The 25,612-nt window shown below is 47.6% G+C and overlaps 4 protein-coding genes across 8 annotated transcripts in view; 3 read left to right on the top strand and 1 right to left on the bottom strand.

Annotated features, from left to right (window-relative positions):
• Nucleotides 1-9,063, top strand: part of POLH (DNA polymerase eta) — a 32,316-nt gene extending 23,253 nt beyond the window's left edge. The window contains exons 10-11 of the mRNA XM_008515770.2: nt 2,661-2,830; nt 4,587-9,063. Of these exons, the coding sequence (XP_008513992.1) occupies nt 2,661-2,830; nt 4,587-5,484 (1,068 nt within the window). The 3' untranslated portion in view covers nt 5,485-9,063. The remainder of the gene's footprint in view (nt 1-2,660; nt 2,831-4,586) is intronic.
• Nucleotides 6,111-19,065, bottom strand: GTPBP2 (GTP binding protein 2). 3 transcript variants are annotated; one of them, XM_070584709.1, is made up of 13 exons: nt 18,988-19,065; nt 18,381-18,541; nt 14,928-14,954; nt 14,458-14,642; nt 13,982-14,090; nt 13,582-13,779; nt 13,112-13,286; nt 12,726-12,945; nt 12,151-12,286; nt 11,961-12,019; nt 11,169-11,340; nt 10,552-10,716; nt 6,111-10,316 (listed from the first exon to the last, which is right to left on the bottom strand). In XM_070584709.1, the coding sequence occupies exons 2-13, from the start codon at nt 18,420-18,422 to the stop codon at nt 10,140-10,142; spliced, it is 1,665 nt and encodes a 554-aa protein (XP_070440810.1). In that variant the 5' UTR covers nt 18,423-18,541; nt 18,988-19,065; the 3' UTR covers nt 6,111-10,139. The 3 variants fall into 3 exon arrangements, with proteins under 3 accessions (XP_070440810.1, XP_008513993.1, XP_070440811.1); XM_008515771.2 differs by lacking the exon at nt 18,988-19,065 and having other exon boundaries at nt 18,381-18,708; XM_070584710.1 differs by lacking the exons at nt 18,381-18,541; nt 18,988-19,065 and adding an exon at nt 16,816-17,129.
• Nucleotides 17,176-24,828, top strand: MAD2L1BP (MAD2L1 binding protein). Of its 3 annotated transcripts, XM_008515769.2 has the most exons (5): nt 17,186-17,381; nt 17,490-17,625; nt 21,220-21,669; nt 22,143-22,408; nt 23,889-24,828. In XM_008515769.2, the coding sequence occupies exons 3-5, from the start codon at nt 21,624-21,626 to the stop codon at nt 24,399-24,401; spliced, it is 825 nt and encodes a 274-aa protein (XP_008513991.1). In that variant the 5' UTR covers nt 17,186-17,381; nt 17,490-17,625; nt 21,220-21,623; the 3' UTR covers nt 24,402-24,828. The 3 variants fall into 3 exon arrangements, with proteins under 3 accessions (XP_070440818.1, XP_008513991.1, XP_070440819.1); XM_070584718.1 differs by lacking the exon at nt 21,220-21,669; XM_070584717.1 differs by lacking the exon at nt 21,220-21,669 and having other exon boundaries at nt 17,176-17,625.
• The window catches only part of RSPH9 (radial spoke head component 9), an 89,761-nt gene continuing 88,529 nt past the window's right edge, over nt 24,381-25,612 (top strand). Inside the window, exon 1 of the mRNA XM_070584711.1 lies at nt 24,381-24,500. Coding sequence (XP_070440812.1) covers nt 24,430-24,500 — 71 coding nt within the window. The 5' untranslated portion in view covers nt 24,381-24,429. The remainder of the gene's footprint in view (nt 24,501-25,612) is intronic.

A 25,612-nucleotide genomic window follows, 5' to 3' on the forward strand; every position in this document is an offset into this window, starting at 1 on the left:
TTTCTTTATCCTCTCCTTTTTTTAAAACTTTATTAGATATATATTTTATATACCATAAAATTCACCCATTTATAGTACACAGTTCAGTAGTTTTAGTATATTCCAGAGTTGCTCAACTATTCCACAGTCAATTTAAGAACATTTTCATTACACAAAAAAGAAATCCTATACTCATTAGCAGTTACTCCCCCAGCCCTACGCAACCACTAGTCTGCTTTTTGTCTCTACAGACTTACTGTTGTGGACGTTTCATATAAATGGAATACAATATGTGGCCTTTTGTGATTGGCTTGAAATCTTTCAGCTAACATAATATTTTCAAGATTCACCCATATTGTAGCATGTATCAATACTTTATTCCTTTTTACAACTGAATAATATTCTGTTGTATGGATATACCACATTTTGTTTATCCATTCATCAGTGAATGGATATTTGAGTTGTTTCCACTTTTTAGCTATTATGAATAATGTTTCCATGAACATTCATGTGCAAAGTTTTGTGTAGACACGTTTTCATTTCTCTTGGGTATATACCCGAGTAGACTTGCTGGGTTGCATGGTAACTCTATGGTTAGCATTTTGAGGAACTGCCAGACTACTGCTGGATGATTTTACATTTCCAGCAATATAAGAGGGTTCTAACTTCTCCTTATCTTTGTTATTGTCTTTTTAAATTTTAGCCATACTAGTGGGTGTGAAAGTGGTATCTCATTGTGGTTTTCAGGTGCTTATTGGCCATTTTCTTACCTTCTTTGGAGAAATGTCTGTCAAGATCCTTTGCCCATTTTTGAAATGGGTTGTCTCTTTATTATTGAGTTTTAAGAGTTATTTACATATTCCGAGTACAAGTCCTTTGTCAGATATATAATTTGCAAATATTTCCTCCCATTCTGTGGGTTTTCTTTTCACTTTCCTGATGGTATTGTTTGGTGTTTGCTGTGTCCTCTCTTGTTGAAACCCCTGGGAATCCTACAAGTCAACAGTATGCTGTCAGGAATCATCCAAAACTACCTGTTCACCCCTTTTTAGCCAAATTGGTGGTGAATGTTCTTTGGTAGACAGCAGAAAGAGGGACATGATCCCAGTTGTGTTATGGGCCTATTTGACTTTGTCCACGAGGTGTTGCTCCTTTCTCATCTCTCTTTATAAGCCCCTGGGGCTTTTCTTCCCACTTTGTATGAGTGCAACACAGAAGGGATCCCTGAAAATTAATCTCTCTTTAAGCTTCAAGGCCCTTATGCCAAAAAGAATTCTGACATAGAAGATCCAGTCACTTCACTGTTTAAAATATCTAGTGGCTTCCTTTCACACTTAAGTCATGTGTGGATTTCTTTTCTTTTATTCTGTGACCAATATGATTTGCTCTGGCTACTTCTCTAACCTCATCTCCCTACCCTCTCCCCCTTACTCCACTCTAGCCTCCACTCCACTGGCCTCCTTCCCTTTTATTTAAAACACCAAGTAATCTCCCACTTTTGTACTTGCTATTCCTTCATCCTGGAGAATCTTTGCTTATTTATTCTTAAAATTTGCTCTCTCATTTTATTCAGGTCTCTGCTCAAATTTCACCTTCTCCAAGAGGCTTTCCCCAAGTACCCTATCATATTAGCAGCCTCCATCACTCTCTGCCTTACTCTGCTTTTTCCATAGCACTTTGTAGTCATTTCTATTACATGCCTACTTGTTTATTATCTGTAGCTCCTACTACAAGATAAGATCCATGAGGGCCTGGACTTAATTTTGTTCTCTTCTGTATCTCTGGGCAGGGTCTGATACATAGCAGGCATTTAGTTATAGTTGAATGGTTTTAGTCAATAATGACTCATTTGTAGTTGCCAATTTGTATTCTCTCAAGATACACAAATCTGTATGAATTGTATTTACAAAATGTGCAAAAGTACAAAATATGTTTTTACCCCCAAATATAGTTGGTGCCCTTGGCTTGTTTGCCTTAGGGGTATTTCTTCTCACTAGCGTCTTTTGATTTAGAGGGGACCCCTATGTAGAATTTTTACCTTCTTATATTTTAGCCTTCACCTTTATTTCACCTTTATTTCTTAGTTTTCTTTGCATCAACAGTATTTCGATGCCTAGACTTCACGGAAAAGTGAATCAACAATCTTGCTCTCTAGAGGCGGGCTCACTACACTGTATCTTCTATAGATGGGCTGTAAGAAGGTGTTAGTGGAAACTTCTGCTCATATTAAGCATAAGAGCATCAGGGAAGATTAAAGAGTAGATCCACTACTCAATCTTGACATCCTAGCTTGGAACTTCCTTTCAGACAATTACTTACATGAACCTTTTCTTCAGTCACAAAACAGAATATAGTACTATAGGTATTTGTTATAATCATCCTGCATGGATGCTACAAAAAACATTCAGGAGAGTCCATTTTCATTTTTTCTGTCCTGTTCCCATCACCTATCAATATCCTAGATAATCTAATATTCCATCATCCAAATTATTATGTCTTCTCCAACTACTTCTTACAGCTGGAAAAAGCACAAAAACTTTTTTAAATTTTAAATTAAACTTGAATATTTCCAAACCATTCTGTCACCCTGATTCTTTTAATTTCCTCTCATGCAGTTCAGTATATAGAATCCAGATGCTCATGGTAACTTCAGTTCTGGTCTCAACCCTTTACACCCACAGAATGACAGGGTGGCCACCCAGTTGGCTGTGAGCCTTCGTGTGCAAGGAGACAGACGTCTGAGCAGCCTGCGCCGCTGCTGTGCTCTTACCTGCTATGATGCTCACAAAATGAGCCATGATGCATTTGCTGTCATCAGGAACTATAATGTTTCAGGAATCCAAAATGAATGGTGAGTTTCTTTCTAGCTTGTCTTCTCAGAAGAGATTTATACTCTGTTCTTGCTCTAAAATTAGTGGGTGTGTAAACTTTCCAGCTGGGTTAGGTTCTTTGTCACTCTGGCTAGCAGGAACTATTACAGAGGGGAATGGTCATGCACTAAGGGAGAGAACACAGTAAAACACTAGAAACAAGGCAGCTCAGCTGCAGCTTCTTGGCTGCATTTGGTACATTCCAGTTCCCACTGGTAGGTTTGAGAGGCAGAGTGAACCCATACTATCCCTGCCTGGATCCATTTGCTATATGCCCTGCTATAGTCAGGGCAAAGACCACCTGCACTTGGGAGTACAGAACGCATTTCAAGAATACATTTAGGAACTAGGAACTTCTTTCTCAACTACCTGATTGTTGAATCTTAAAAGCATCTTCCTTGATAATGAAAGTCACCTATATTCATTGATAATTTCTAACATCCCAACTCAGTTGTAAGCTCCAATGGTATAATACCAAATATCATATTAATAAACTTCGCTTCAAGTGGTCCTGAAAAGTAACCAAATATATGATTGGAGTGTGTTCCCTACTGCCTAGATATTAATGATTTTCAGTATTGAAATCCTTTAACTATTTATTTAACATAGACTGTTACATTGAAAAAAGTACTCCAGATTCACAATGGAAATAGAATTATGTGAGAAAGATAAATTGGATGTTTATAGATCTATATTAAAGATTATAAAAAATAAAAGTTTAGTTAACCACCTAAGTTACTGCTTATCTAAATATGTGGGCATTACTATTATATGTACAGACCTACAGTATGATGGGGTCTCTAAAGTTGGAGTCTTTGTTCTTAGAATATTTACTTCCTGGTATATTTGTTTGTTTTCAAATATTGAATAGTTTTGCTGAACCAAGTGATAATTGTGATACTATGTTCATATAAAACCTAATAAATTGACAGACTATAACAAATTCTACTCACCAAGAGTGTGAAACTTATTGCTAGAGAAGCATCAAAATTATCTGATTTTATAAGACTGTCCCAAAGCATGAAACTGAGGATAGGGAGATACTATCATAATAATTGTAAAATAGCATTTGCTCTTTACCTCCTCGAGGGTCTAATCTGTATGTAAAGCACATTTCACCTTCTGAAATTCAGCTGTGAAAATTTATTTAGATAATTAGACATAATGAGGAACTTTATGACACGAATTTCTTGAAACGTTTCTGAGACCAGCATAGGTAACCAAAAGCAGTTGTGGAATTTCATTCTCTAGAAATTCCAGAGCTGAGAGTCGGTTAGAGTCAGGGTTAGGTGGTACCCTCTTTACAAACAGGAGAATGGGTAAGAGAATTTTTCAAGTCTTTCTAGTCTAAATATTCTAAAGCTTTGTTGTTGCCTGAATACAATTTCTTGCCCCAACCCTGAACACAGCAGCTCTTCAGCAGCATCTTTGGAGAATAATGCCTAGCTGTCGGGGCTCCGACTCACACGTGTCTGACTGAGTAGGTGTTCATCAAGTCAGTGTTCTCAAGGCGTGAGTCTAGACCGGCAACATCAGCATTACCTAGGAACTTGTTAGAAAGGCAGATTCTCTGCCCATCCCAGGTCTACTGAATCCGATTAATCTGATACACCCTAAAGTTTGAGAACCACTGCAGTAATAACTTCCTCTTGTGGCAGAACCAGAATCCCAGTCAAATGTAAATACAAACTGAATCTGTGACCTGGTGCTAATCTTGTTCCTTTACTTTCTATACAGGTCCCCTCCCCTCACAATGCTTTTCCTCTCTGCTACCAAGTTCTCTGCCTCTACTCCTTCATCTTGCACAGACATCACCAACTTCTTGAGCAATGACCCAAGTTCAGTGCCAAAGGTGCCAATTACTAGTTCAGAAGCTAAAATCCAAGGAAGTGGCCCAGGAGTCACGGCCACCAAGAAAGCAACTACTTCCTTGGAATCATTCTTCCAAAAAGCTGCAGAAAAGCAGAAAGTCAAAGAACCTTCACTTTCACCTCTTACTGCCACTACCCAGGACCCCATGAGCGATTCACCATCCAAGCCATCATTACCTTTCCAAACCAGTCATGCTACAGGAACTAAGCCCTTCTTTAAGCAGAAAAGCCTGCTTTTAAAGCAGAAACTGCTTAATGATCCTTCAGCTTTCTTCCCTCCACAAAATCCACAATGCAGCCCTAAAGAGTTACCAAATGATTTTCCAACAGAACATCCTGATTGTGTCCCTGTCTGTGAAGAGGCGGTGAAGCTAGGATCCTCCAGAGCAACTCTTACAGAGATGGATTTGACCCAGAAGAGCCCAAGCCAGCTTGCTTCTTTAACTTCCAAGTCTGCTCTGGAGGTGGCTCAGAAGGCAACTACCACCCCAAGTCTCCTGGCTGCTGAGGACCAACTGCCCTGTGAGAAATGTGGCTCTCTGGTACCTGTGTGGGAGATGCCAGAACACTCGGACTATCATTTTGCATTGGAGTTGCAGAAATCCTTTTTGCAGCCCTATTCCTCCTCAAACCCCCGGGCTGTTTCTGCCAGTTCTCCTCAAAACAAAAGAAATCCCAAGAGCCCTTCAGCTTCCAGTAGTAAACGCCCCAGGCCTGAGGGCATGAAGACACTGGAATCATTTTTTAAGCCATTAACACACTAGTGCTGCCCTCAGGCTTGCTGCGGGGTTTTAATATTTTATCTGTAACCTAGGAGATGGAAATATGTTCAATTCTCAAGGAAATTCCTAACTTTATGAAATTTTTAGTAAGAAAAGTAATCCAGCTAGATGCTGAGTTAAGGCTCCCATCTCTTCACAGGCATGGATTCAAATGTTGCTGATAGAGATGTAAAATTCTTCTTCCAGAGATATAACTGCTTTGAGTTTTTAATCGTTGGAGTCTAGGGAGGCAGCATCATATAGTAAAAAATGTGTAGGCCTTGGAGCCTAAGAGATGTGGTTTCAAACCTGGCTCTGCCTTGTGGAGGTCACTTTCCTCACTTCTCATCTGTAAAATTGAGAAAATACCTTACGGATTATTGAAGATTAAGAATGATGTATTTAAAGTAGATAGCTTAAAGTTGGCACTGAAAAGGAACTGAGTAAAAAAATATTAAAAAAATTTTTTTTCCTATAGCTCTGTGACAGGGGCAGTTCAGATGATGCCTTGACCAAAATGTGAGGTTTGAGAATGTGAGGTAAAGACTTGAAACCCTAAAGGGATAATTAGTTTAGGGCAGGGCTCTGTGTACAGAAGCTTGTCAATGAACAAAAATTCGACAGTAAACTTAAAGATCTAATTGGTTTTATTCAACATTCATGAATTGGGCAGCATCCCATCTAGTAAATAGAAAGGGCTCAGAGGAGTTGTACAAAAAGCAAGATATTTATAGGCAGAAACTGGGTGGGACAAGAAAGTTATTAGCAAAAGAAAAGAAAGGATTGTTTCAGGCAAGGTCACCAGTCACCTTTCTTTGGGGAAAGGGTGGCAGGGTCTTATCAGGCAGATTACCTCACTAGTGTTGATCAGGAACTTCCAGACTGATTGGTTTAAGGTCACATTCCTGGCAGGGGCTGAAACTGCAATTAAGTCTTGCTTTGCTGTCCTGGGTACAAGTGACTCTACCTTGGGCCTATTGTTTATTTTAAAAAGCTACTCAATAAATACTGAATCTCATACATGTAAACTCTATTATAGCTACAATTTTAGATAAACTTTTTTTTTGCCTGAGCTAACATCTGTTGCCAATCTTCCTCTTTTCTTTTTTCCTCCCCAAAGCCCCAGTACGTGGTTGTACATCCTAGTGGTAAGTTGTTCTGCTTCTTCCATGTGAGCCACGCTGCAGCATGGCAACTGACAGATGGGTGGTGTGGTTCTGGGACTGAAGTGAACCCAGGCCACCGAAGCGGTGAGAGCACCAAACTTTAACCACTAGGCCATCAGGGCTGGCTCTATAGCCACAATTTTAGCCACTAGCCCTTCTACCTCTTGCATTTTGTTCTAATGTAGAATGGTGGTGTTACTGGGCCAGTTCAGGAACTGTTTAGATTGGATAAGTCATGATCAGAACTAGATCATCTCTAGAACCTTGCTACTCCAAGTGTGATTTTAAGGAGCATCAGCATCAGCAAGCAACTTGTTAGAAATAGTCTCAGCCTCACCCCCAGCCCTACTGAATCAGAATCTGTGTATTAACAAGATCCCCCAGGGTGTATCTTAGAGTTTGAGAAATACTGATCTAGAAGATACTAATGGCTGACCAGGTTTCTAGAGGGCAATGACATTTCCTTAAATGCTGAAGTACAAATTTAAGAGCTAAGTGCTTGGGCCTTCAGGGTCACTGGCATGTTCATCTCTTCCCTATTGAAGTGTGAATATTTCACTTAGGGTTTTAAATTAATTATTGTAGCTTATCGCACTTGTCCATGTTTATAGTACTATATTCTTCACCTTCACTCTTATATGTGGAAAGTCAGTTTTTTTGGCTTTTTGATATGGGAAACCTTGAATTACACAGAGAACCCAAATGAAGATGAACTGAGCTGGGGGTGGTGGGGCAAGTGGCTAGGGAGAATGGTGTACCTATCCCCCCTCCCATACATGTACACAAACCACCTGCTTTTGAAGCTTATTTGTAAATTAGGGGTCTGTATTTAGTTTGAAGGGGGAACGTTTGAAAACCGCTGGGTCTAGCAGGAAATTATTTCTTCCTCCAAAAATATTTTCCACTTTTGTAGCAGTTAAATATCTAATAAAAGACAGCATTCGCTGTGCACATGGCCCTTTCCCTACTAGATTTGTAGTTTCTCGAAGGCAAGAATTCTTCACAGTGCCTTGCACATAATAGGTGCTTGATATTCACTGGATGAAACATACATAGTGAAAACTTCTACATGATCACCAGAACTGGAAAAATAAAAATGTACATACTACTGGGGAGGGGGGGAAGGCAACCTTATACCTTTTTATCCTCCCAAATGTTCCATTAATGTAGCAAAGTGGCTCACTAGCTCCTAGAGATGTGTCATTAAAAAAAACCTGAGATGAAGCAATCATCTCCTTTGGGTGCTGTACAGATCAAGCTGAAGAAATTTTTAACACTTTGCTTGACTGGAAGGAGTCATATAGAAAAGCAATGTGGGAGAAACTTTGGTTTCATTGGACATCTAGAGACCAAGATGGGTAGTTGGGGTGGAGGGGGGCAGGCCTAGTGGGTAACTGATAAGACAATACCAGCAGCACACCTTCTGTTTTCTTAGAAATGCCACCCCTGCCCCAGCATACTGGCAATAAGCCTGTGGAGGGGACAGCAGACAGACATGCAAAAGTCAGTGTTGGGTGAAAGCTATAGTACATTTTTGTTGAATAGAACCTTTCCTCATAACTGTTTAACCACAACTGTACAGAAGGAAGTAAATAGCTCTTAGTTCCCAACACAGGAAAAAGTTCTTCAACCCCTTGCTCCTTAGTAGCAACTTAAACCAGTGATATTTTAAAAAGCAGCTGAGCTCGAGTGCCAGGGAAGCTATCACTTTAATACCCTGGAGGCAGAATGTCCCATGGGACCTTGGGCCACATTTATCATTAAATTTCTTTTGTAAGGATCAGTACTCAAAATGCAGACCCTACTTTTTCCAACTGACTAACCTTAGGCCCTATTTCTCCACCCATAAAACGTGAGTCAGGTACTCTGAACGCGAACAGTAAGAAAGGAATAAGGTTTGGCTAGGTAGCCCTCAGAGCTCCAAGAAGCCAGTTTAGGCTATATAAACCTCACTTCAGGCTATTTTGCATGGCTAGGAAAAGCGTGAGGACCAGATTACCATGTCTAAATTCCACTCTTCGTTAAGTAGCTGGCATGCTAATCTCCAAATTTGCGACAGGGCACAGTAGTGGGTTCCTTACCACCGTGACCATTAGCAAGTGGCCAACTCAAGTACAGGGTGGTTCCCATCTCAGCTGAAAAGGTGGCAGTTTCATTTTCTATTCTGCTCACTCAAAGAACTATGCAAAATAGGCCAGAATACTTGGTCACAATGCTGGAACACTGACCGCATGTGGAGGAGAGGAAAGGAAGAATAGTGAATGAGATGCCAGATGGGTTCTTTCCCCATTCAGGGCTCAACAGTGTTAGGGTTTCACTTGTCTAATCCTGGAGAGGAATCTAGCTCTGGAAGCTGAGCCTGTGTCTTAAGCATAAGCAAAGTGTGTTCAATAAAACATTTTTATTCTGTACAATATATATATGTGTATTTAAATATATATGTATATTTATATGCAGAGAAACCTCAACCAACAAATCCCTGAGTCCATGGGAACCCAGGACACTAAAAAGGGAAAGGAGGGAGTCCATGCCCTAAAAAGTAGAAATATGGCAACATCTTTCCCTTTCCTCCAGGTTCCCTGCAACAGAGGGAAAGGGATGGTCACTGCAAATTACTAAAACAAGAGAGGACTTACGGGGGAGCAGGAAGTGGGGTGAGGGTGGCAGGATGGGGAGCTGTGGGTCAGGTCCCCAGCCACCACCAGTTTGGGAAAGGAAAACATACTGTTTGATCCAGCATTAAAACCAACAGATCACTGCAAAGGGGAGGACAAGACTGATTGACATGCAGCTGACCTTCGGTATGCCGAGCCTTCGCTTGGCAGCCCCACGCCTGGGCCAGCACAACAAATAGCACCTGTGGGGCCTATGAGAGGACAATCTGGGGAAATGGCCCTTGAGTGAAGAAGGGAACAGAGATAAAGCTGAAGAACAGGCCTCAGGTCTCAGCACAGGGTAGGAGCACAGCCACTAACTGTCCCTGTGCCATTTCTTCAGACCCTGGGCCACCAGATGGCCAGGAGCAGATGTCTTTTATCCACAGTCAGGTAGAGATGGGCAACTTACATGGCCTTGAGAAGAGGTATAGAAAAAGGAGTGCTTTCGAGGACCACCCCCAGTTGTTGTGACAATTCCTGAAGTGCAGGGACCACACTGGCGAATCATGCCCAGTCCTGACAGTGGGGCCGAGGTGGCAACAGTCAGCTCCTTCCAGTGGACAGGCCATGGGGTTGCACGGGTTGATGAGCCAACCAGGTGGACACAGCCGCTGAACACTGCCCTGAATTCTCCTGTCTTCTCCCTCAGGATTGCCCCTCCCTGGCCACACCAAACTTGGTACTGCTCCAGAAAGGTGGCAGGGAGCAAGTGGCAGAGAGCACCCCTCTCTCCCTAGCCTATTAATACACAGAGCCGCCAACATGGGGCAGCGTGGCCGGAAGTCACCTTATGTATTGTAGGGACAGCAATAGAGCTGTGCCTGCCTGGAGGAGTTCAGAAGCCCATGTTGGCCTGGGCCTCTCCTGCTGCAATGGCTTGCACATCAGTGACATGGCCGATGCCCTTGGTGACACCCTCCCGGAACAGCAGCTTGGCACCCACCTTCAGGTACTCTGGGTGTTTCAGGAAACGGAAACGTACCACTGCCTTCTCCCCTGTCCGCAGCTTGTCCTGCAGCAGATACGCAGTCACTGGCTCTGGCCAGTGCCTCCTGTCCCATTCTCTACCAGCTTTGGCTCTCCACCCTCAGGGGCCTATCAGGCTTATACCCACCCTACGTGGGGCTTTGTTCCCTTTGTGGGATCAGGGAATTCTCTAAGTCTAAGGTCAGACCTCCTTCCTTTCTGGAAGCAGGAGAGTTCTGATTTTTCCCTAGAAAACGGGGGTATGGCTGGGTCCCTCTCACCTTGGCATGGATCTTTTCCACCACTGCCGTCTGACGTACGTTGCCCACATGTACTGTCACCTGGAAGCCTCGCCGGAAGGTGGTGGCGTGGAACAGCAGGACTATTTCTGCCTCGAACACTGAGCAGATGGTGGGATTCATCTCAGGGCTCACCATCACCATGCCCTGGGGAGGCAAAGCCCTCAGACCCAGAAACGGCAGACCTCGCATTAGTCTCTCCCTCTCCAGCCAGCCCACAGCCTCTACAGCTTCTGAATTTTCTCTTTCTCTAGGACTATAAATGCAAAGACCTCAGAAGACGATATTCAAAACTCTCCTCTTAGAGGGAACCCATCATTACCCACCTCCCATGTCCTCTAACTCTTCAAATGCTTTGTATTTTGAGGCTCCAGGACACTCAGATTGCACCACAGTCATTCATATTTAGCGATCTGAACTTTATGAGTATTCCAAGCATTTTCATGCATGGATAGTCTGTGTAACCAGCTTCTTGGGTTAGAGACCATGTTTCCTTTGAGTTCCTCTGAAGCACCTGAGACAGGTGCTTCTCATTCACATAGCCAGTCTCCCAGGCACTTCTCTTTGTGTTCCCTCTCCAACCCACCCTCCCACCTTACCTTGCGAAGGAGTGCACGGTCAAATTCCCCGAGGGCCAATGTGGCAGCCTGACCAGCTCGAAGCACACGACAGGCAGAGCGGTTGCGCTGGATGCTGCATACTCTCAGCTCCAGGAAGCAGCCATCATCCGTGGGGCCCACCACCAGCTGGTCCCCCTCACGGCAAATCCCACTGCAGCCCAGAAGGCAGGTGGCACAGTGTGAGCCTAGCCCTCCTCCTCCTTTGCTACGATCACCCAGAGCACTCCTTCTTTCTAAGGTTGAATCTCTCAAGTGGGGAAAAGAGACCCTAAACTCTGACTTGGAGGGAGGGGAGATGACTGCCTCACCCCAGTCCAGAGTGCAGACTCTGACCGCTAATACCAGGAAAGGCACTGACAGCTGGCAAAGAGGTAACTGCTGGTTTGACACTGGACACCTGATCCCTGAACGAGCAAGTTATCCCCTTGGGTTTCATCCTCTGCTTTGGAAAGTCTTAAGGGAGCTCTCATGTCCCTACTTGGAGATGAAGTCAGTTGAATACATTCTAGTTTTTTTCCTGGGGCCCAAGACCCACACTTCTCTCTCAGAGGCCTGGAAATTCCCAGAAAGCAGCAATAGTGTTTCTTCCCTCATAAGCCAATGGACTAGCTTTCTCTAGCTCCCTGGATAGTGAAAGCCCAATCTGGAAACAAGCACATCTTTTTGATGGGCCCTCTTCAACTCCCGGGGCTCCTTTGGGCCCCGATGTCTTCGAGTGACTGCATGGATATGTGAGGGGTGAGTGGGTGGGTAGCAAGCAAGGCAATTCACCTGGAAAGTGTCCCTCCAACAACTGTCCCCACCTCTGGTACTGTGTAGATTTCATCCACCTGAAGCCAAAGAAGATTCTCTCAATGGCCAGCCAAGCAAGGTTGACAGGTCCTCTCAACAGATTCAGGGCTCAGGCAGAATTAGTCCCTCCCAGTTCCCCAGCTCACTGCCGGTTCAGGCGGCCAATTACCTGGAACTCTGTGAGCTGCTGCATGAGTTCCTCCTGCTCTTTGCTATTGGTGAGTGGCGGCAGAATATTCAGAAAGACTTTGAGCAGGTCCAGACTCTCTCCAGACACGCTGGACAGTGTGAAGATAGGGGTGACACTGTAGAGGGAGGCATGCAATGAACAGTTGAGGAAAGTTCTAACAGGAAGCAGGGGCTAGAGCCACATGTGAGGAAACGTGAACTGCTCTCTGGGTGGTTAGGGGCCCTTCTCTCCTATCTGCTAACTGTCTCAGGAGCTCTTGGCCCTCTCTCTGCCAGCCAGCCAAGGAATGCAGCACATGAAGCTGATCCCAAAGCCCAAGGGAGATGGCAAATGCCTGGCACAGCACTTCATCTCCAGGGTCTCAGGCATCAGCAAAGCTCCAGGCTGGCTTGGGAGAAGGGCCAAGCCCTTTAGCAAAGACTCTCTCTCACAATCCTAACCTGAAAAACCACGGAACTGAGCCAGAACTGGTCTGGTTCTTGGGGGGAAGCCACGCTCCTGGGCCCTGTGGCAGCCTTCCCTGTGGATGAGGGCTCTGGGTGAGAAAGGCTTACTTGGGGGACTGGGCAAACTGCTGGGCAGCAGTGACAGCATCATCCTCGGAGGTGACCAGCATGGGGACCTTGTGGCAGCCAGGCTGCTTGAGGACCCGCTCTAGCTGCCGTACCGTCCTCTCCACTGTGGTCTTGGCACACAGGTCCACCTTGCTGACCACGATGAAGAAGGGCACTTTCAGGGCCAGGGCCAGCCCCAGATGTTCCCTTGTGGTGCCGGCTGCCTCAGAGAAGGCAGGCAGGCAGCAGGAGAGAAGAGTGAGAATGTGGGAAGGAGGCAAGGGAGCCAAGAGGAGAGTTCGTCTGGCTCCCAGATTTGAGGAAGCACAGGGTAGGACAGAGTGAGCACCCCCCTCCAGCCCCGTCCCTGTCCCAATGCGTCGTACCAATCCCAGTGTTAGCACTGACGAGGAGCAGGGCACAGTCGGGACAGTATGAGGTGAGGCCAAAGATGGTGGTGTGTAGGTACTTGTGGTGGCCTGCCAGGTCGATGAAGGTGATCATCTTGGAGCTGCTCTCACAGATCTCTTCTGCGGTCCGTGAGTCACTGTAATTCACCACCTGGCCCAGAGCCCAGGGCTCTCAGTGCCCCCTGCCAGCCTCCCCAACCCTTCAAGAGTCGCCAGGACCTAAACCAGTCCTTGGGTGACCCTAACTCATAACCCTGAGCCCCATTTCCGATTCAATTCAGTTGATTCCCCATTTGTTTTCTAAGGAGGCCAGAGCTCATTCAGTGCCCTCAGGGCCTTCATCTACGCTACTCCAAAAAGTCTCCACACTCTGCCCTCGGACTCTCCTTCACCACACCATCCCATCCTCAGAGTCCGGTCCCACTGGGTCCCGTTGATGCATGCACCTCTCCCTTGCTGTTAAAGCCCAGGATCTCGAAGCTGATGCTGGAGGTTCGGCCAGACTGAATCTCATGCAGGTGGCGGAAAAGGTTGAGTCGAGCCCGGCCCCGCCCATTGTCCAGCTCTCCCTGGGTCAGGACTCCAAGCAGAGTCGACTTCCCTGAGTCCACATTCCCCAGGACGGCCACACGGAGGTCTAAGAACTGTGGATGAATTGCCAGACATAAGGGCTCCACTCCCTCACCTCTTTCCACTGAAGGTTGGGTCAAGGGTAGTGACACTCCCTGGGGACCAAATGATGAACTGGACATCCATCCCCAGGATCCCAGGCCAGGGGAGAGCGTGCCACCACAGGGCCCTCCTGGGGAGCACGGGCGTGAGAGGCAGGGAAGGGTCTGTGCTCACCTGTTGGTTGTCAGGGACCTTTCGCACCAGCACCTCAGTGATCTTCCGGGGCACGTCGCTGTCATAATCTACTTCTCGCTCCCGGAGAACAGTGATGTCTGCCCCAACCCTGTCACAGCAAGGCCACAGGTGCCACATCTCAACTGCCATTCCACTCCACCCCTTTCCATTTTGGCTCTGGACCAATGGCCTTCCCACACCTCCCACAGAGCTCCCAACACCTTACTTTGCTTCCTAACACCCTCCAATCTATCCCACATCCATAGCTCCCTTTAAACCAACCAGCCAAACTCAAATCAAGGAGTAAAAAAGCCTAGGTCCAATGAGGAGGAGCCCAAAACACTAACCCTTTGTCAAGAGAAGGCAGTAGAAGGAAAGTCCCTCCTTGGCCCCTCAGGCCCTAGGTGACCAGGAGGTGAGGGTCCTCCCCAGAGTCAGGTAAGGGAGAAGGGAGGGGAGCGGGGAGAGGAACATACTTCTCTGCCATCCGGTGCAGGGTCTTGAGGGAGGCCCGCATCTCCTCCTCAGCCAGCCCCACCAGCAGCCCATTGTCCTCTACCCCAATCTGGTAGACAGCCTCACCGCGGCCCTCCTGGAGCCGCCACTTCATCTGTGTCACCAGGTGCTCAAAGCGGTACTGGGATGGATTCACCAGCTTCAGCTTAGGCAGGTGAGGTATCACGAGAAGGTGAAATCAGAGATGCTCCTCCTACACCCACATGCTCCCCACCTGTCCTGCTGCCCAGGCCCAGGGTCTTCCCTTCCCACGTAAACTCCCTCATCCCTCACCCCCTCCAACAGTGAGTCCCCCTCCAACAGAATAAGGTATGGAGCCCTCACCCTGAACCACATCCCTAAATTGCTACAGATCATGAAGTTAGCAGCATCTCAGAGAAATCATCCCACACAGCAAGGACAACCTGACTCTCCCCAACCTAAGACTCACTTTATATTCGATGTTTCCATCTTCAGCCTGAAAAGAAACGGAGCAGTTTTACCACACACCATCCAGACCCAACCCCTACTTCCCCGATTCTCCATGGGGCCCAGGCAGCTAACTTGAGAGAGCAGAAAGCCTCAGCTGCACCTGCTTAGGCAGGTGCCTGCAAAAGGTCACTGGCAGACAAGCCCTCTACTCAGCCCCAGTGTGACCTCTCTGAAGGAAAGGTCTAAGAACATAGTGAGTCACCCATCTAAGCCAGGAACAGAACCCTGAACCCTCCCTTTCTTTCATCACTGGCAGCACATACTTCCTAGATGCAAGATCACCCCTTCCTTCTCCCCAGGGCCTCAAACTGCTGTCCCCAGAAGTCTACGTCTCTTCTGTGTCTAGGCTGCTGAGGCCATTCTCTGCCATTGGTCTGGGAGACACCATTTCCTTCCTGCCCACCCCTCTTAGCTGATGTCATCAAGAGTAAGATGCAAGAGGCTGCAAGAGGTTCTGGACCAGGGCCAAAGGGTGAGCTGAGCACTGGTCACTACAAGCCCGAGGAGAGAGGAGCCCAGGTGAGAGAGGCACAGGGCTCCAAAGTTGGAGCTGAGATGAAAAGAGGGTACTCAGAAAATGTAAGGAAGGGGGCAAACTCCACAAACCAGACTCAGTGTGGCTTTTACCTCATGTCCCTAACCCTCATGCCTCAGATGAGGTGAAATCCTGAATCCACCCCACAATCTCCTCTACCTCTTCCTTATATCAGGTGACGCAACAAAGAAGCATCCTGTTGCTTGAACCTTCCCCTCTTGGGTGCAAAGGGGTAAGAGATTTGCTTGTTCTGCCCGATCTGCATTTCTGCACTCCTCCTCCCTGGCCATTTTATTTTTCTTCTTCTGTTCCTGTCATCATTCCAACTCTTCATGGCCCTCTTGACTCCTAGGCTCTAACAGGTCTTCACCCATAATCTCCGCCTCATGGAATATAACGGAGATATTTTTCCATCCACAGAGACTTCCTTTATCATTTTGCTGGAGATGAATAATTAGGATGGATGGCTTCAGAAAAGTGGTACAAGGATGATGGTCTAGGCCGATGATTCTCAAAGTGTGGTTCTAGGACCAGCAGCACTAGCATCACCTGGGAACTTGTAGGACATGCAGATTATCAGGCCCACCTCTGACCTACTGAATCAGAAATTCTAGGTGTGGGGCAGCAATCCCGGTGATTCTGATACATGCTAAAGTTTGATAACCACTGGTTTAGGCTCTTCCCCTGGGTCCTCCTTTCCAAAGAGGGACAAAACAGCAATTATTCTCTGCCTTAGGGATAAATGAAAGAGGTATGTGGAGGCTGTCCCCACTTCCTCATAGGACAGGCAAAGGGCAGGAGGACCAAGTCTGACTGTTGTCTGGTTTTGTGTATACGTGTGTGTATGTGTGTGTACTCAAGGATAGAGACGGAACATATTGCTCTTTTCCTCGAGCACTCTCCTCCTCCTTATGGAACAAGTTTAGAAAACTCTGCCTCCTCGTCCCAGGATGCAGTCTGCCTTCTCCCGTTGCAGCACAGGGAGGGGGCCGGGGCATTCTCTTCAGCCCTTCCCAAGTGGATGTGGGTGGGATCCCCTTTCCCCACTTCTCCTCCTGGAGTTATCCAGATCAGAATGGGGGGGGACCCTGGGGGGGGACCCTCCCCATTCTTCCTCCTGAGGTCTCGACACCAGAAAGGAGGTCAGCCCCTGTCCCTCCTCCTGGGGTCCTGGGACCGGAAGGAGTGGTTCTCCTCTCCCCGGGGGTCTTGACACCGGAAGGGGGTATTAATTCTCTCTGTCCCGCCTTCCTGGAGTCCCCGGACCGGAAGGAGTGGTTTCCTCTCACCCCGCCACTTCTCAACTGCTCACCTCGGGGGGCAGGTACGGAGGATTGTTGGCTTTGGCCCCTCTGTTCCTTCCGTTCTTCTTCTTCCCCTTCGGGCCCCCGCAGCCACTGCTGCCGCCGCCGGCGCCCCTAGCCTTGAGGGTTCCGCCCACGGCCGGGCCCCCTCCGGGCCGGCAGCAGCCGCCGAACAGCTCCGATACCCGCGAGTCCATCCGCCGCTGCCGCCAGCCCCCCGCCCGGCCCCTCCCCCCCGCCACCACCACCGCAGCCGCTGCCACTGCCGCCGCCCCTACTGCCACCGCCGCGTCGGGCCAGCCAGAGGAGAGCGGGGTGGGGCCCTGTGCAGACCACGCCCCCGCCCTCCTCTGCCCCCGGCTCGCGTCAGAAATAGCCGCGAGGCACCAAGGGATATAGAGTCCTCAAGCCGGGGACCTCCCGCAGAAGAGCTCGCCACCGCCCTACAACTCCCAGGAGGCATCGCGGCGAAACATGCCGCGCGGGGCTTCGGGACGTAGGCAAGCAGCGCGCCTTTGCGCGCAAAGGCCTAATGGAGCTGTAGTCTGGCTCCCCGTCTCCACGCTCCGAGCAGGTCTTTTCCTAGGGCCTCGGGGAATTTCAGAGCCCCGCGGCGTGGGGGTGGCGCAGTCACAGGAGGCGGAAGGTTTACATCAGAATCAAGCTTTTTGTACGCTCCTAGGTGCGGCCCCTTAGCGCGATCTCAGACTACAGGTTTTGAACCAGGAGAGCTGCAAAATTCAGGACTACAGGTCCCGCCACCCTGCTCGCTCCGCCCCTGCCTCAGTTTCTTCCCTGACAGCTGGCGTGCCGTCGGGGTGAGTCAGGGCGAATGCCAGAGCGAAGGCGGATGGTGGTTAGCCTAATTACGGCTGTTATTATTGCGATGATTATGCCACCTTTACACAGTAGTCACTGCTTTATTACCAGGTTGGCACCCTCCGGGGGCTGGTTTTAGTAGCCGGAGACACTCCGGTGGCCCCGACATGAGGCCCGAACCCATAAACCAGCCTCGCTGCCTGAGGGCTACAAGGATGCCCGCAGCGAGTATTACCCCTCCTCTTTGTTTTGATGCAGAACCAATCCGGGAGAACCGAGTTTGGTTTTAAAACAGTCAGAGCTGTAGGAGGGGCCTGGCCCCTACTTGGGGCGGGGCTGGGGTTCGGGTTACGTCAGCCATTGCGAGGGCGGGGGAAGTGGTTGGGAATAGAAACTTGGCCAAGGGCCCCAGGGGAATACAGTACTGACTTTAAACTTTCCTGCTAAGCCATCTCTCTTGCTCTTTAGGGCTCTTGCTAGTCAGCAAAGAGTAAACACACTCAGCGACCTAAACCAGGGTACAAGACACTAAAAAGGCAGAGTGGAGAAGCAGTTAGTGTTGCTGGGCTGGGAGTCAGGACGCCAGGGTTCAATTACCAGCCCCCGTGGCTGTCTCATGATTCACCACTCACCATACGTCCACTTCCTCTCTTCACAAACAGCGACATGCTCTCACACAGCCAAGAAATAAAACAGCCCTTCCCTCCAGACCTCAGTTTTCCCTGGAAAACTAGAAGCAGCAACAGTGGCTTACCTCTGGTGATCCTTTCAGGGGTTCAGACCTGGTAGAGTCCATGGCTTTCCCCTAACACCACAAGGAGAGAGGCAGGTTGCTGTAGATCATGTAGTTGCTGTCCATATGGCATACCTCTCCAAAGCAGTGGGAGCAGAAGGACCAAAATCTGCAAAAGGGGCCTAGCAGACCCAGCCAATTATGTGGTCTTCAGTGGTTGAAAGCATATGTGACTTCTCTTTTCTGAACCCTGTTCATCTAAATAAAGGTTATGCCGCAGAGGTCAACCCAACAAGGGGCACAGTTCCGCCAGGGAAACTGCTGCTTTGAGGCTGAGACTGAAGAACTCAGTGAGAGATCTCAAGAAGCATGGGGATTGGAAGGGAGAGTTAAGACCATTCCCCCAACATTCTCACCACCACCAGCTCTGGTCTCTCTTGATAACCAGGGCCTGCTGCAGTTGCCTGATAACGCTTGTCCTCTCATCTTCATGGACCTTTCAACCAACTCAACACACAATTTCACTTCTTCCATCCCAATCCCCTTGTCTCCTAAGTGAAGAACTTCTTTGAAGAGATAGGAGGGGATAACCCATTCTGATACCCCATTCTTGAACAACTTGGCTTACCACAGACAGGAGTGGAGGCTGGCAGGGGAGTAGGCTGAAACAGGGATGTCTGTCCAGGGGAAGATCAGGGTATGTGATGTATGTGGAATGTGGTATTTGTGTTTAGTTTCCTAAAGGTGTTACTTATGAGGTGGTTGACTGTGGGATATGTATACACACACACACACACACACACACATACAAACATTTTTCATGGTATGTAATTAGTCATTTATTCTATGTGTATAGTACATTTACATAAGTTTTAAACTCAGACTTAGCGATCTTTCTCTTTATACTTTCTTGGTTTTGTGTCATGCCTAGGCTAAAACCACTCCTTGATTATGAATTATCCCTCAATATTTTCTTCTAGGAGTTTTGAGGTTTATTTTTGTGTTTAGATCTTTAATCCATTTGGAATTTACCTTTATGTAAGATGTGTGGTAGGAATTAATTTGACTTTTTTTTTCTTCTAAATGGATAGAGAGTTGTCTCAAGTTCTTTGCTTTGAAAAGTCACCCTCATTGTATACTAAAGATCTAAATTTCTGGATTTTTTTCTGTTTTATTATTTGTTTGTTTATTCCTGAGCCAGTACCACAGTATTGTTAAAGAGAAAAACCACAGACCCAAAATGGCATCACTTGTGCTAAAACCTGTGATACCAAACCTAGATTTAATACTCACTAACCTAACCTAACCTAACCTAACTGCAGTTTCAACCTTCCCCTGAAATATAACCATAAGCAACCAGTCTGAAATTTTCTGGTTAGTACCAATGAGGTAGTCTGTCACAGGGCACTCTCCATTCCTACCCCCTACCCCCAGGAAGGAGAGGCAATCTGCATGATAAAATCCTAGCTAATCCCTCCCCCCCACCCCCCCAAAGAGAAGATGCCCTGACCCCAAAAAGTCATTTTTTTCTCTTTTACTAATAATTTCCTTGCCCTACCCTTCTTCCTATAAAAACCTTCCATTTTCTATAAGTCCTTAGAATATCTCTCGGCTTACTAGATGAGATGCTGCCTGATTCATGAATCGTTTAATAAAGCCAATTAGATCTTCAAATTTTCTTGGTTGAATTTTGGTTTTTAACAGTATTTTAATCGTTGTACTTTTATAGTATGTTTTTATCTTTGGTCCCCACTTCCTGAAACACACCCTTTTCTTGGCCTCCATGACCTGACACTTGTTTATTCCATCCTCCCCCGCCACCCCCACCCCTGGGCCATGTGTCTATTTCTCTTTATACTTCTGGGGCTACTCCTCAGTCTCCTCCCCAGGTTCTTCTCTCTGCTCATCCCCTAAACAGTAGTATCTTCAGGAACCCAGCTCATCCTCATTCTACACACCCTCCCTGGGTGATCTTATCCACGTCCATGTTGATGACTCTCAAATACATGTCTCTATTCCTAATGGTGTTCCTAAACATATCTTCACTGTCCAATGGAATAACAAACTCAGCCTATCAAAAACTGAACTTATCTTTTCTCCTTACCCACACACCAATAAACTTGGCCCACCTCTAGTGTTCCTTCCTTCATTGAATGGCACGACTGGCCATAGAGTTGCTGAAGTCAAAAACCTGCTTGTCTTCCTGGCAATCTCTTTCTGTTTCTCCTCCTCTTCCTGGGATCAACCACCAAGTCAAATCCATTGGACCTCCTAAATATCTCTAGGGTTCACCCAGTTCTCTCCTCCTCACTAGTTCAGGCCTCTTTCACCATCCACTTATGTAATTGCGGTAGCTGGTAAGAGAGGAGGCAGCTACAGTGGTAGCTGCCTCCTCTCTTACCCTCCCCGTAATCTAATCTCTACACTGCAGCAGGTGTAGAGATTAAATTTATAAAATGTAAATTTAATCAGGTCGCTCCCCTACTTAAAGCTTTCAAAGCTTCCCCACCCCCCTACAGGATCAAGTTCAAATTCTTTAACATGACTTATAAAGCCTTGCCATGAAGTGGCTCCTGTTTGTCCACCACAGCATTACTTGGATGGCACACAGTCTTAACTCTTTATAATCTGAACTCTTTTCATTCCTTGAATAGAGGATGCTCTTGTCTCTGGAGGTCTCCAGGACCACTAGGCCTTCCTCTTTACATTTACTCATCCTACAGGTCACAGTTTCTTGGACACATTTCCTCTGGGAGCACCCCTCACTCCCATCCCATCTAGATTAGGCGTCCTAGTTCTTCGCGTCCACAGCCCGTGTACACCCCACAGTAGAATTCATCACATTGTGTTGTATCTATAGGCAGCGAACCCGTTGAGGACAGCGCCTGCCTCCGGCTTGTTTGCTGCCGAGTCTCCAGCACCTAGGACAGGGCCTGGCACGAAGTAGGTGCACAGTGAATAATGAACGCAGGAGAGAACGCATGCGTGAGGGCAGGCGTCCCCTGGAAGGCAGTGCCCAGTGGCCAAGAGCGCGTGGGTTCCCTGTCGAGGAAGGGCTCGGTATCTCCGTGCCAGCGAGTTAAAGAGAAAGCACGCGGCTCTAATCCCAGCACAGCCCAGCCCAGCCTAGCCTAGCCTCCACCCCAATGCGACGGCGCCACGCCCGCTTCCGGCCCTGCCACGCCGGAAGTGGAGGCGCGGGCTTCCCATGATACCCCGCGGGGCGCCTATTCAAACCGCACTGAGAGGAGGGAGGAGGTCGTGATGGCGGCACCGGAGCCGGAAGTGCTGTCCCCGGCCGCAGTCCCTGGTAAGGCCTGGGGTCCCGAGGTCGGGGACCTATTTCGTCCCTGCTGCCGCACCCTCTAGTCATTAGCTCCTGGCCCTTTCTCTGGCCCGTCTTCGTTGTCCCCGTTTCCCGGCGTCCCTCCCGGCTCTGGTTCCACTCTGTCTTCCTCTCAGCGGCGTTCTGGACTCCGCTGGACTACATTGTCTTTCAGCTCATTTCCCCGGATCAGGGCCTCCACTTTCTGAGCGGAGCCCCAGTCGCTGCCTCCGAAATTCACCCCGCTCCTTTTATCCGGCGGTCACTTAGATCACCTCAGGCGACTGGGATCGCGAGTCTCCCCACTGTCGCCCACACAGGAGTTTGCGGAGGGAATGTGCTTGTGTCGGGGTGTCTCCTCCGCAGTGGTGGCCGGTATGGCCACAAAGGAATGAGAAAACCGACTTTGGCCTTTAAGTTTTTCATTTTTCTCTCTTGTCCCTCTGTGCACCTGCTAGATTTGGAATGGTATGAGAAGTCGGAGGAAACCCACGCTCCTCAAATAGAACTACTTGAGACCACCTCTGCTCCACAGCCTCCCAATCCTTCGGAGCCCTTTTGCCCCAGAGACTGCATGGTGCCAGTGGTGTTTCCCGGGCCTGTGAGCCAGGAAGGCTGCTGTCGGTTTACTTGTGAACTTCTGAAGCATATCATGTACCAACGGCAGCAGCTCCCTCTGCCCTATGAACAGCTTAAGCATTTCTACCGGAAACCTTCTCCCCAGGTAGGCACAGGTGGGGAGACTTTGTGGCTGTTACATGTTAGGCAGGTAAAATGGGGGGTCTAAGGAATCTTCAGGGCCTGTCGGCCTAAGCAGCTGTAGGAATGTGACTCAGCTCCATGGCTTCAGTCACCTTCTCCCCACTCTGCGCTTTGATAGGCTGACCCTCCTGGCGTTTTCTCTTCTTTTTTCTGAAACTCCTATTGTGTATTGTATTTGGATTTCATGAACTGACCCTTTAATTTTAGTGTCTTTTCTCTCCCAATTTTCATCTTTTTGTTTTTCTGTCCTACTTTCTGGTGGACTTCCTTGACTTTGTATTCTAACGCTTCTATTAATTTTTTCTTTTTTTGGCAATCACGGTCTTAGGAGCTCGTTCTTAAGTTTTGCGTGTACCTTTTTAATGGCATCCTGTTGTTTCATGTCTGTATGAACTTCTCTTACCTGAGGATGTTAATTATTTTATTTTTGAGGTTTTCTTCTGTTCCTTGCAGTGTCTCAGTTTCCCACAGATTCCTTTTTCTGTTTATTTGTTTTGGTCTCTGACTTTAATGGTAGAGGCTTTTATTTTGTGTCTGGTGAATATTTAAGAATAAGTCATGGAAAACTGTGTGTGTAGCTGGGCCTTGTGAGCTGATAGATTTTACTCTAAGAATAGTGGGTGGGAATCTAGCAATCTCTTTGGGGGACTTCCAAAACATCAATATCGGAAAGTCTTCTCTCTGGGTGGAGGAACTTGGCAGGTGATCTGAAGCTTCTCACACAGGTTTTCACTCAGTCCGCCTTTGTTCACTCTTGCCTTCTGTGTCTAAATTGCCAATTCTTGAGGCTCTCTGGAGTTCTCAGTGTGAATCAGTTTGCTTCTTGTGGGAGTCCCCTCTGCAGCACTTGGTATTCAGCTCTCTTGAACTCTTTCGTCGGCTTTCTCTCTTCCAAAAATTTGTTGTTGCCTTCGGCCACTGTTGTCTATTCACCGGTTCTCTGTGTTCTTGGGAGTTCTCCTTCTCTCTCCTCCCTCCCTTCCTCCCTTCCTTTCTTCCTCCATTCCTTCCTCCCTTCGTCTCATTTAGTACTATTTCAAATGGGAGCGCAAATAAGCATGTATTCAATTTGCCATGTTTAACTGGAAGACCAACTCCAGAATCACTTTTATTAGACAAAATTATCGTCATTCTTGTTATCACTCCCAACACAGCAAAACTTTGCCACCTGCCATGCCACCAAGTCTCTTTGACTATTTTGGTTGCTTATTGCTGGGTGCCTTCCTGCTTCAGAAAACTGTGTTTGCTGTTCTAAGCATGGGAGAATTATGGTTTAGTAGAAAGAATATATTTTCCTTTTTGATATATTTCCCTCTGATAAAACCGAAAGTCTTAGCCATGGAAATTGTCTCCTTTGTCTATTACATCCCAACAGCATTCTTCAGAGGGCATTAGCTTCTCCCTACCTTGTCCTTCTTTCTCACTATTCTTTGTCCTCACAGGCAGAGGATGTGGTGAAGAAGAAACCTCGAGCCACTGCTGACATGGGCAGCAGGAAATGCCAACAAGCCCTGGCAGAACTGGAGAGTGTCCTCAGCCACCTAGAGGGTCTCTTTGCCCGGACACTAGTACCACGGGTGCTTATTCTCCTTGGCGGCAGTGCTGTAAGTCCCAAGGAGTTCTATGAGCTTGACTTGTCCCGCTTAGCCCCCAACAGCATGGACCAGAGCCTGAGCACGGCAGCTTGTTTGCGTCGTCTCTTCCGAGCTATTTTCATGGCTGATGCCTTCAGTGAGCTGCAGGCTCCTCCGCTCATGGGCACCATCGTCATGGCACAGGGGCATCGCGACTGTGGAGAAGATTGGTTTCGACCCAAGCTCAACTACCGAGTGCCCAGCCGGGGCCACAAACTGACTGTGACCCTGTCCTGTGGCAGAGCCTCCATCCCAGCCACGGCCTGGGAGGATTACATTTGGTTCCAGGCACCAGTGACACTTAAAGGCTTCCACGAGTGAATGGGGGTGCTTCTTAATCGTGAACACAATGGCTAAATTATCTTCTCCACTGTGGCACCAAGTCGCTTGTCTCTTGCTTGGAGCTAGAGTTGCTTCCAGGTGAGAGGAAGGTACTATCCTTCTGGCTGCCTGCCTCCCCTCCTCGGACTTCCTGGAGGGTTGATGGTATGGCTGTGGCTGTAATAATCATCATTGAACAACGTCTCTGAATCAAAGGTTGATTTTCCTGGTGGGTGCTGGGTCAGGTGTGTCTGTTTGGGGTTGGAAAGCAAACTTGGGCCCACAGACAGACACTCTTATGGAGGTGGCCACTTTCTGCTTTTTGCTGTGGCCTTTCAGAATTTTTAACAGGGACATGATAATGTGAGTGTGACTCATGAACTTAAATATAAAATGAATGAATTCATATTAAATTTTCCTGAAACTCTTTTGGCTTACAGAGATTTTTCAGGCTTGAGGCTGGAGTATTTTGTCTTTCTCCTTGGCCTCTATGCTTCAGGACTTGCAGGGTTTTTTTACTAGTGGTTCTTTCTCTTCATCAGCCCCAGGCCAGTCTGGGAGGTTCAATGACTTGGCCAAGGTTCTATAATAGTTTGATATCAGAGTTGGGGCTAGAGTCCTCAGCAGCTGAGTCCTAGCCCAGCCTTCTTTCCTCACCACAACTGGGTTTTCTGACCCTTAAAGTATATGTGCCCAAAGCAGAGGTCACGCAGGGGAAGGGGCTGAGAGACTGGGCTGAGAAGAGAAAACTGATTGAATTGTAGGCTAAAGCCCCAGGACTGCCCTGTGGGATCAGCTCCCTGAGGCCAAGTGTCCCTCCTGGAGTTCTGCCCAGCCTGTCTATTGCAGTTATCTGGCGGCTGCTGTCAGTTGCTGTTGGCAATGTTGTCATTAGGCAAACCCTGCCCTCCTGCCTGTGGCAGTTCCTCCTCAGCTACACCTCTGACTTGGCCATCCTGATCCTTGCTGTTATCCTCTCCGGCGTGGTGCTGTCCTTACCACTAAGCATTGATGTTTTGTCCCTGAGAACACCTGCGTATTTCTGGAAACAAGTTGAGACAGAATCCTTACCCTGCTGGTGTTGGAGATGTGTGTGTCATGTGTGTGCATGCGTATAAATGGGGACAATATAAATATTTGTTATTTTTTATGTTTTAAGAAGAAGGAATGGGGGCTGGCCCTGTGGCCTATTGGTTAAGTTTGGCATGCTC

Source organism: Equus przewalskii, chromosome 19, assembly GCF_037783145.1.
Source record: "Equus przewalskii isolate Varuska chromosome 19, EquPr2, whole genome shotgun sequence".
Taxonomy (NCBI): Eukaryota; Metazoa; Chordata; class Mammalia; order Perissodactyla; family Equidae; genus Equus; species Equus przewalskii.